This window comes from Sarcophilus harrisii, chromosome 3 (assembly GCF_902635505.1).
Source record: "Sarcophilus harrisii chromosome 3, mSarHar1.11, whole genome shotgun sequence".
Taxonomy (NCBI): domain Eukaryota; kingdom Metazoa; phylum Chordata; class Mammalia; order Dasyuromorphia; family Dasyuridae; genus Sarcophilus; species Sarcophilus harrisii.
In genome coordinates this window covers 582,924,433-582,936,330 of record NC_045428.1, presented here as the reverse complement: position 1 = coordinate 582,936,330, position 11,898 = coordinate 582,924,433, and the positions used below count along the sequence as shown (strand labels likewise).

At 39.4% G+C, this 11,898-nt stretch overlaps 1 protein-coding gene across 1 annotated transcript in view; it reads left to right on the top strand.

Annotated features, from left to right (window-relative positions):
- Window positions 1-7,951: 7,951 nt before the first annotated feature.
- Window positions 7,952-11,898, top strand: part of PRDM16 (PR/SET domain 16) — a 111,299-nt gene continuing 107,352 nt past the window's right edge. The window contains exon 1 of the mRNA XM_031961567.1: window positions 7,952-8,050. Coding sequence (XP_031817427.1) covers window positions 7,988-8,050 — 63 coding nt within the window. The 5' untranslated portion in view covers window positions 7,952-7,987. The remainder of the gene's footprint in view (window positions 8,051-11,898) is intronic.

Genomic DNA, 11,898 nt, shown 5'->3' with positions numbered 1-11,898 from the left:
AAAAAGAAGAGGACAAAGAAGAGGAAAGGAAGAAGAAGAGATGAAGAAAAAAGAGAGAAAAAAAGACCCTATTTCTGTGGCATCAAAAGCTTTGCAAATTATGTTACATACATTATCTTACTGATTCTCCTAACAAGCTTGTTAAATAGATCCTATTTTTAATCTCCATTTCAGAGATGAGAGAACAGTCTTACAAATTTTATGACTGTCCCAGAGTGAACCAGCTATATGTCTAGCGTAGAATGTACACCCAGGTCTTACTGATTCCATGTACAGCATTCTACCCTTAATCTTGCAGGTGTTAATCTGGTGTTCTCGTGCATTTTGTTTTAATTTGATAACTACATTTCCATATATTGGTTTCCATTGTATCCATATTTTATTTTGTGGTTATTGTTTTTCAGTCATGTCTGAAAACCCCTATTTAGGATTTTCTTGCCACTGAAGTGGTTTCCCATTTCCTTCTCCAGTTCATTTCACAAATGGGAAAACTGAGACAAATAAGGTTAAGTGACTTGCTCAGGGCCCCACGTGTCTGTGGCCAGATTTGAACTCATAAAGTCTTCCTGGTGCTCTAATTACTCTTCCACTGAGAAGGGGTCTTCCAAAGGCTTCACCAGACTACCAAAGGGGGCCGTGACCCAAAACCAATTAAGAATCCCTGCTTTAAACTAGTGATCTCCAATAGAATGGAGGCCATGTCCCCCTGGAGAGCTATGGTCTGATCCCAAATCATACATGATCAACTCATTGAATAGTTTGCAGATGGATTATGCCCAAACTCCCCTAAATAGAAGATTTGGAGGGGGCTTGTCTCCAACACAGCTACGCCTGCCATTATCCCCAATATTCCCTCATCTACCCCCTCTTTCCATTTTGCACATTCCCATTGTCCCTCCTTTTGAGGTAAGTCTCAGTTTCCTTGGAGCAACTGTAGCCTACATTTTATAGCCTCTTCATTTGACAGTCAGTCAACAGGCATTTATTAAGCACAGACTGGATGTGCTGGGTACTTGTAATACAAAGACCAAAATGAACCGTCTTGTACAAATATCAGAGGGAAAAACCCCTCCTTGCTCAGAAAGCCCAAGGCCTGTCCATTGTGTGACCTCTTTCCCTCCAGCCCCCAGACTCCGAATGGGATAGAGCAGGCCGAGCTCATTCCATTCCCTTTCCCCTAAAATCCCACACCACTTCCTAAACTTTCCCATTCCTATCAAGTCCTTCATCCTTCTGGCCCTTCACATTCACAGTACTAGAGCTAAACTCAAGTCCTTTCTCATTCTCATCTCATATTTGTACCAGGATGTCAAATCTTGTCATTTCTATCTCTACAAGAATTTTCTTGTATATCTCCTTCTCTCCTCCCACATCCTCCACTTTATTTCAGTCAGTTAACATGCATTGATGAAAAACATGTAACATACTTAGCACCATGTTAAGTCTAAGTTAAAGGGTTACAAAGAAAGTCAAGAAACAGTCTTTGTTCTTAAAGAGCTAAGTCTAAGGGAGGCAACATGAAAACAGGATGAAGGAAAATGTGTGTATGGGGGAATATATAATATAGATAGATAGATATAAATGTATACATATATAAGCATACATAAAACACATATACTTATGAAACACGCAAACAAGACATACTCATGTCTATGTATGTGTGTATATCTGTGTACATAGTTTTTTTTTCTTTTAATGTTGTATTTTCCCCCAATTACATGTTAGAACATTTTTTTTTAATTTTTTAAACTTTTGAGTTGCAAATTCTATCCCTCCTTCCCTCCCACATCTCCTCTCCTCCTCCAGGCCCTCAATAGTAAATAATCCAATATAGGTTAACAATATAGGTTAATCCCTCAAGATCAGGGAATGATTTCAATATTTTTTATAAATACTCATGTTTATCCATATACAGGATAAATTGAATGTCATTTCATATTTTCTGATGATTTTTCATTTCTATTTCGACATAAATGACCAAAAGAGAACTTAGAATCTGAATCCAAGCTCTTTGTTCCATTTTTTCTTAACAGATAAGTAGCTGGGGTTAGAGAGCTTGAGTGATTTGTCCAACCAAAGTCACAAAACTGGTCATTGTACAAGGCAAAATTCGAACTCAAGTCTTGTCTCCATGTCTAGCCTCTTTCCCATCACACTGCTGGCCTGTAGGAGATGACACAGTGTCATGGAAACAACACTGGAGTCCGAGGCTCCAGATTTAAATTCTACTTTTGCCAATTACTATCTCATAATCATCTTATTTCTTTCTGGGTGTCAGTTTCTCAATCTGTACAAAGATAGATCAGTCCAAAGTTTCTTAAACCGTGAGTCATGACCTCATTTGGAGCTGTATAATTGAATGTGGGGGTCATGAAATTATGATGTGTTATGTAAATGTTTGATTTGTATATCTATATTCCCAGGGTCATGGAAAAATTTCTTGGACAAAAAGGGGTCATGAGTGGGAAAAGTTTAAGACGCCCTGGCCTAGACAGCCTCTAAGATCCCTTATAGATCAAAATCCATGATCCCATTGCCAATTGACAATACCTATGTGTTGTCCCCCTATTAACAATCACTGGTGATATTAATAGAACTGCCTAAAAGTTTGGGAAGCGCTTAATAAATTATTCCTTGATTTCACTCAATATATTGTGAGCTCTATGAGAAGAGGATCCATGTCTTACCTAAATTTGACATATCCGCTCTTGTGCCCCCAAACATTGATTTTTTAGAGAAATAATTAAGTTTGTAGATGAGAGGAACGTGAGCATTTCTCCTTCATGCTCCATAGTCCAAGGCTCACTGAGGAGGGTGGATTCAAACTAAGTATGAGCAGATGTCACAATGATAGATGACTTTGAGCTGGCAAATATTTTGACTTGAAGTTCCTTTTCCTTCTTTTTTTCTTAAAGCAACTCTAATTGCCCCTCTGGAATCTAGCCACTAATTGAATAGTGTATGGCTCTTCCTTGTCTTCACCTACAGAATCCTCCCCCTTGACCCTCACTCCCATGCTCCAGAGAGTTGCCTCCAACCAGCTCTACAATCCTGAAATATTCTTCATCCCACCATTTTGTAAGAAAGTGAATTCCAGGCTATGAGACAATTATCAACTAATCCAATCTCCCTCATAGAGATGAGAAATTCAGTTCTCAATTCTTAATTAATATCGTGATTAATAATGAAAAGTCCAAATGAAATGAGCAACGGCAAGCTATAAGTGATAGCGAGTCAGATATTAAATCAATAAGCGTGCATTAAGAGCACCGGCACTATACCAAGTGCTGGGTGTGCAAAGAAAGGCACAGAGTAGTCCATGCCCTCAAGAAGCTCACATCCTAAAGGGAAAGACAACAGGAAACTATGAGATGTATAGTAGGTATGAGTTATATAGTAGGTAGTCTCAGAAAGTCAAGACCTGAATTCAAGACCCAGCATGACTAATGGCTGAATGACCCTAAATAAGTTATTTAACCTTGAAGGGCCCACAATAGCTTTTTAAAACTATAAATTTCAGATGATTTGCTTATCTCCATTGGTAGAGGATGTTGCTTTCTGGAGCTGATTAAAACAAAAACAACAACAACAAAAAAGAACCTCACCTGTGGGTTCTCACTCGTAGGTGACTTAGAAGTTGAGACAAGACACTATAAACCCATTCCAACCCTAAGAGATGAACTAGTCCCAGCAGCTACTGGGGAAGAACAATTGGTGACTACAAAGTGGGGTATCTGTTTACAGATGCCATGTTATGGCATAAAGCAAAATGAATTGAGCGCATCAGATCATTCTGGGGTTTTTTTTATTACGATGATGATGATGATGATGATGATGATGTCATCCCCACATATAGCATTGAGAACAAGCTAAGGTATTCATTTCTTAAAACAAAAATGAACTGCTTGTTGACTAACTTATTTAGTTGTATTCTTTTCTCTGTATCTCTAGTTCCTAGCATACAGTAAGTATTTAATAAATGCTTGCTGGTTAATTATAAAATAAAGGAGTTGGATTAGGTGCCTTAATACTGGAAGCAATATCCTTCTGCTGAAGTCTTTTTTTTTTGGGGGGGGGGTATGTTTCTCTCCAGGCACCTGGGATCTGGGATTTTTTGTTTTTGTTTTTATTTTCCAAATTAGTAGACAGACTCAGAAGGCACATTAGTAGAGGCAGAATGTTAATTAAGCAGGTTTTCTTCCCTGATTTTTTATTCACAATCTGACAATATCAGTGCAAACATCTGCCAGAATAATTAATATCTGCTCCCAGAAGGAAGGCTGTATAGGTGGTGACATCTTTGGATTTGGAGGCCCTACTCTTATACTTTTTTATGGTATTCAGAAAGAAGTAAATAAAAAGTCCAAGAAATACCCCAATTAAAATGTTCCTCGCTTCTCCTACACCCGAGTTTCAATCCTGGGTAATTGTGTTCCCAGGCCTTTGAGAGCCCACGGGGGTGTCAGGTACAACCACAGATCATTCCTGTCATCTAAATACCATATGATTAGATTTTTAATAAACCGTTTTGGCAGCATTTCCTGGGCTTGAATAGACCTTTGAATGGGTTTGCTCGGGCCTTTGAAAGGGAGCTGGGGAACATCATTGTGGGGGATGCACTTTCAGTCCTCTTAAAATATTTTGTCAAAAGGTGAGCAGCCCTGTGTGCCAGTATGGCGCATTGGCGAAGGGGTGGGAAGCAGCTCAAGAGCATCACTTAAGAGATGGCTCTGGCTGCTGCTCTGTGGGGATCGCTAATAGTTTCCTAAAATTGCTTTTGAGTCTAGTGGGGCTGGGGCAGGCACTGAACACAAGCTCTAAGCTAGATATCTCCAAATGGGCAATGTTCAGAAACCCTCCGTTGGCCCAGACATGGCGAGCCCTTGCAAGTTTCAAGGTCTTGGGCACCAACGTGGATAATTTCTCGGGATTAGAGCTATAGATCTGGAAGGTCCGAGAGCCTTTTTGGCCCGATCCCCTTGGTTTACAGATGAGCTGTCTGAGACCCTGAGAGATCAAGTGATTTGTCCTTGGCTTTGGATATTTTCATTGCCTTTCTCCATACCCTCCTCTTCTCCCACTACTAACCAATTTGATTTCCTTCAAGAACCAACTAAAATCCCACCTTCTGCAGGAGGCCTTCCCCAATCCCTCTTTAATCCCATTGCCTTCCCTCTTTTATTTCACACTTGCCCTGTATATAGTTTGTTTTGTAAATAGATGTTTGCAGGGTGTATCCCTTGTTAGATTGGAAGCACCTTGAGGGAAGGGACCGTCTTTTACCTCTTTCTGTATCTCCTATGCTTAGGTACCTATTATATAGTAGGAGCTTAATAAATGTTGATTGTTTTGATAGTAGCGTGGTACCTAGAATGTAGTAGGAGCTTAATAAATGTTGATTGTTTGATAGTAGCATGGTACCCAGTATATAGTAGGAGCTTAATAAATGTTGATTGTTTGATAGTCCCAAGATCACACAGGTTAGGGGTTATGAAAAGTAAATCCAGGTCTTCTGAGAGCCAGTGTTCTTGGCATTGTACCATACTAACTACTGTCTGGAAATAATTGAGGAATTTAGACTCAGTTTCCATTGTGACTCAGAAGTTCTGTTGTAGGGCCAGGTAGGTGGTGCAGTGGATAGAGCACCAGCCCTTAAGTCAGGAGGGACCTGAGTTCAAATCTGATCTCAGATACTTAACACTCTCTTGTTGTGTGACCTTGGGCAAGTCACTTAACCCCAATTGCCTCAGTAAAAAAAAAAAAAAAAGTTCCAGAGTCCTTTGTTTGTTGATCACTCCTGATCAGATGGACACCTCAAAAGGAGGAGATAAATACCTCTCATTTTTCTAAAACTCTTCATACGATCTCTGACTATGAAACTCTGGACAAATCACTTTAACCTTTCAACCCCTAAGCCAACTTTCTAGATTATAAATTTCACTGGAGTTATTGTCCCGTTTTGATAGAAGGAATTTTCCACACCAGAAATTAATTCTAGGGCTAGACCACCCTTGCTCTTCTCTGCACCTCTTCCCACCCCCACCCCCAGTGATTTTATCATGTGTTACCATTTGATTATCCTGTTCTAACAAGAAGGGGAGCTCTGGATTTAAGGGCTGCCTCTGCCACTTATTGGACAAGTCTCTAAACCACTTATGTCCCTTAGGCAACTACTACTTTGACAGGGCTTACTCGGCAAACTATAAAAGGATTTTAACCTGTGTTGGTGAAGAGACTTCCCCCACTAGGTTCCCCTTCCCTCCCTACCATGCTAATAAAATCCTAGATCATTTGCATATTGGTAGCAACTCACTTGGAGGAAAAGAATGATCTTATAGGGTCCTAACTTACCTCAGAGTCCATCTGATCCAAACAACCATTTTACAGATGGGGAAACTGAGTCAGAGAAGGTTGAATAGGATAAAACCAATGAAAATCCAATCCTCTTTCTACTAGGTCATCCTTCCTTGTTTTCTCTGAAGCAAAAGTGAAGATAATAATTAGTCCCAATAAATATTGTAGGGTTGTAAATTTGGAACTTGGAAGACTCTCAGAGACCAGCTCCTTCATTTTATATTAAAGAACTTGCACAAAAAAAATACAACTAGTAAGTCATGGAGTAAGAGGGAGCACCTGTTTATATCCATGAAAAACTTTGAAATTGGAGCAGCTGGGTAGTGCAATGGATAGAGCGTCAGCACTGAAATCAGGAGGACCTGAGTTCAAGTCTAGTTTCAGACACTTAACAAGTCTTAGCTGTGTGACCCTGAGCAAGTCATTTAACCCCAATTGCTCAAGGGGGAAAAAACACTGAAGTCTATGATCTAAACCACAAAAATGAAAAACAATATTTCAAATGATTATTTTCACCAAAAGTCATATTTTTGCTTCTTTAAATATATAAATATTTTAATTAATTTTAACCTAGTCATTTCTAACAAGTTCATTGGAAGGAACTCTGGGATTCTAAGATTCAGAGTCAGAATTAGAGATGATCTAGCACCACCCATTTTACAGATCAGGAAATCAAGATCTAGAAAGAGATGGTCACAGAATGGGTCTCAGAAGTTTATTATGAAATCCCCCCCCCCTTTGTTTTCTTGGGCTTGGTCTCCACAGGGCACACCGTAAGAAAGTCTCAGAGCTAGGATTAGACTCACCTTCTCTAACTTCCAAACCTGCGTGCTTCCCACTGGCCCTTTCTCCCTTCCTTTTCCCCAGAAGGGAGAGTTTTGCTCAGTAACCCAGGCTGTCTAGAGAGGTCTTATCCTCATTTGCACCCCCTGGGCCATTTGGGGGCAGGCTTGTTGAGGTGGGAGAGAGAAGCGTGCCTTTCTCCTCTTCAGAGAGAGCCAAGTTCACAAACCCAACTGTTTCTCACCCTCTCGAGTCCAAATACAGCACCCAGCAGGGGCTGCCTTACTCATATCTATCTGTTGAGAAAGGTTATGAATCTGACAGTTTGCCAGAAGCCTTTCCAGTGACTGGGGTGGGGGGAAGAAGGGGGCTTCCTGTGGTGGAGGGGGTACAGTGGGGCTCACACCCTCACAGCTCCTTCAGCTTTATTAGGGAATCTGCTTAGAGTTAGTGGGTTATTATTATTATTATTATTTCTAATGATTAAAAAAAATAGTTCTCACTTCAGCATGCAGAAGGTCACAGCCAAGTCTGCTAACGTGTAACCTTTAGGCCTATAATCTCCTGCTGCTTCTGCTGCGACCGAGCCAATTTCAAATTAGTCACTGTACGAATGAAGTGATGGATTTGCTCTTTGGTGATTATGTTATTAACCGCTTCTGTCCTGCCCCGCTCACTGATGGGCTGCAGAAGAGACAAATCAGTGAGGAGGGGTAGGGAGAGGCTCCTAGCCCATAGGAGAGTAGGGGCATGGTGGGGCTGCTGGGGGCGGGGGCGGGGCCGGTGTCCTCAGGACACAGTCACTAAATTGATTGGAGCACTCTGGGTGAATCTGGCTTCGGGAGCTTGGATGAGGATGGGAGAAGATGAGGAAGGAGTACATGGGCATAAAGGCAGAAGAACGATGACTGGGGTAAGTCTGGAGCAGCCGGGGCAGCAGCGGGGGTGCTTAAAACTTAATCTGGCCTGTTTGGGAATTTTTTTTTTATTAATGAACTTCTCCCCATGGGTGGTCTACACCAGCAGAAAGCAGCTACTGGAGAGATGGTAAGGGAAAGAGTCTTCAAGTCAGAAAGCTCAGTTTTGCTTCTTAATCCTATTTTCCTCATTGTCAGTTATGTATTTTTTTCCTGTCCCTCAGTTTCCTCATCTGTAAAATGAGTTAGTAATGCTTTTAGACCTCAAAGAGCTGTGAAGAAGGCCTTGGTGAAATTTTGTGGGGCAGCATGATACAATGGAGAGTGCACTGGGCTTAGAGCTGGCTTTTAGAGTGACATCTACTTACTGTGGGACTCCAGGCAAAATATTGAGTCTCTCTCAGCCTCAGGGTCCTCATCTGGGAAATCGGAGTTTAGAGGTGTGTGAAATATGTACCCTGCTAAGGCTCTTTCCGCCTCTGATCCGATTTCTCTTAGGAAGCTGTAGAAATCGGAATTATTCTGAGCCCTTGATGTTTTTGTCATACCTACATGGTACAAGCAATATCAAAGGATCATGGATTTAGAGCTGGAAAGGACTTTCGGAAACCGGTGGGTTCCAATTGCCTTTTATGGAGGAAGCCAGAGGAGAAAAGGAAAATGGTTTGTTCCAGATCCCACAGAGCAGGATTCAAACCCAAGGCTTCATTCTATATTGCATGTCTACAGCCTTTGGTTCCTTTGAGATAATCTGTCATCCTGTGTGATTCCTGGGAGTCAATTCTCTCATCTTCACTATGAAGAGGCTGGACTAAAGCACTTTCCACCTAGAAACCCACAATCTTCTGATTCTGAGGGATGTTCTATGTCTGATGACCCACTTAGAACACAGCCTTCGGGAGCCCTGATTGTCTTCTAATGATTCACTCAAGTTGTTTAGACTCCCAGAGTTTCATTCCAAAGATTTCACTTGATTTGCTGAGGGTAACACAGGGAGCTTGGATCAGCTTATAGGGAAACAGAAATCTGAGTATCATTCATTACTTTTCCAGTTGATTTCCAGTTGATCAGTTTGTTCTTCCAGATTATGCTGCTGATTGATTTAGTGGAAGAGAGTGCTTCCTAATGGTTAGTGCTATAAATGGCTTGTCAGGAGCTTCAGAGCCCATCTCCTGCCTTTGTTTTTATGTGAGTTATAAGGCTATGCCTGTCATCAAGTTTGCCTCAGTGTCCCTAGTTCTCTCCAACACAAGTGCCTTTGTATTTTACATTTGTGTGTGTGTGTGTGTGTGTGTGTGCACAAGGAGTGAGAGAGAAAAAGAGAGAAAAAGAGAGACAGAGAGAGACAGAGTCAGAGACAGGAGGAAGAGAAGAAAGAGATGGAGAGAGGGGAAAGACAGTGAGGTAGAAAAAGAGAGAGACAGAGACAAAGTCAGAGACAGAGAGGAAGGAAAGGGGGAGAGACAGAAAAAGAAAGAGCTAGAGAAAGAGAGAGAATATAAATAACAGAGAAAAATGATAGCAGCAAAGAATAAAAGAGAATAAAAAGAGAAACAGCGAGAAAGAGAGTGGGACAAAAAGAGGGTTGGAGAGAAAGTAAGAAAAGGAGAAAGATTAAAAGAAGGAAAAGGAAAATGAATGAGAAAGAAAGACAGAATGAGAGAGAGAATAAGGGGGAAAGAGCGACAGAGAGATACAGAAAGAAGGAGAAAAGGAGAAATAGAGTGAGAGAGAGAAAGTGAGAGAGAAACAGAAAGAAGGATAGAGGGAGAGTGGAAGAGACAAAGACAGACAGAGATCTTGTTGTTTCATCTCAAATAAAAATAAATTTCTTGAGAGTAGAAACCGTTTAGTTTTTAATCTGTATCTTCAGTGTCCAGTAGTGTCTCAAACTAAGTAATGAATAAATATCGATGAATGGGTGAGTACTATAATGGCAGCTTCTCTCCAGAATCTCCTAGGGGCAATTTAGGGTGGCAACTGCTTGATCCCATTTTGTAGGTTGTAAAACTGGGTTCTAAGCACAATGCTGGCCTTTTTACCGAACCAGCATGGTTGCTACAGGTAGTACCTACTTGGAAGAAAAGAAATGTTTAAAAATCACAAAATTCTAGAATTGTAAGAAAATGAAATCTAAACCAGGAAGGCTTTCTAAGTCAAATCCCTCATTTCATGGATGAGGAACCTGGAGTCCAGGCAAGGGGAATAATTTAAGGAAAGTCACACCAAATCATCCAAACTAATTTTTTAAAATGGATATCATTAGGGAGAAGAGAGAAAGTTATTCACTTTGGAAGAACTAAAGATTCTTTTATAAAATGACAAATAATTCAGAAGAAACAGTTTCTTTTTTTGCATTGGTAGATATTATTGATATTATATAATAATAAAATATACTCTATAGTATGTAATGTAATTTATGGAATATAGGAATGCCCCATTTTTCAGCTTTCTGATGAGGATACAGGCAAGGAAACAGTACCAAAGAGGGTAGTTAAGTGACTTGTCCAAGCTAGTAAGTGTCGGATCCTGGAGTCAAAAACCTGGTACCTGGAGTCAAAACCTGGTATCTAGCATTCTTTCTAGCTTTTCTGGACTCCTTTGTCATAGCAAGATTCATTGGCTCTCCCAGGTACAATCTATAAGAGTGGTACCCTAGCCACCCCAAAGAGAGGAACTTGTCCAGTAGAGTAAATGGGAGAAAGTAGATTGACCTAGAAATGAGAAGAGAACGATAACTTTTGACAACTCTTTATTGAGCTCTTTCAGGTTCCCCCAAGGTCCCATTCAGCAAATACCTCTTCTAGTCAATACAAAGCAGCCCCTCGTGCTGTTTTCATAAATTTGTTCAAATGACCAGAAGAGACAGTTCCATGATGACACTTGCAATGTGAAAGATTGCTAAAGGTTTCCATAAAGGTGTCCCTCATTGCCAAATCCTCTATCTGCTGAGGAATTAAGCAGAACCACTCATTTCTTCATTCATTTCTGCATCTTCTGCCAAGAGGAATGATCTTTAGACTGGAAAAATCAGAACAAAAATGACCAGGAGGGAGTAGATACCCAAGATAAGTAAGGAGCGAGTGAGACACACCCAGCTATGCTCCATGAAGAATTAGAATAACTAGTTCTAACGAACTATAGTTAACTAAGAGAGTTAGTTAATAACTAAGAAATGGGATATCTGAGCCATCATAAGTTTATATTTGAAGGACTGTGGAAAATAGGATTGGAGAAAAATAGAAACCCCAATTTTCAAAAAAGAGAAGAAGACAGAATTAGTAAACTATACTTCAAAGGTCTTCATTTCTATTCCTGGAAAATTCCATATTGAAATGTTACTACTATGTATTAAATATATGTTATATATCATATAACTATGTTATTTTATATATATAAATATATTAAAATATCACATAGAATTATTCGTATATTTTAAAGATCATTAAAATGATATATATTAAACATATCATTTATAGATTACATACATGTGCAATATATTATATAACATGTAGTGTATTTTAACACATAATAACATTAAAGTATATTAAATAACAATTATTAGAATATTCTAGATTGGTTTATTAAAGCATTATTGTTACATATTAAATACAAAATTCATATTATATAATAAAAATATACTTCATATATTATACAAACATAATATCCATTATATAATATGTAGCATGTAACATAATAACATATTAAAATACATCAAATAACATAATTATTAATGTGCTCTAAAATGGATTAAAGTATCATTATATATTAAATACATAATTTATATTATACATTAAAGATACAATTTTTCTATTATACAAACATAATAAACATTATTGTTACA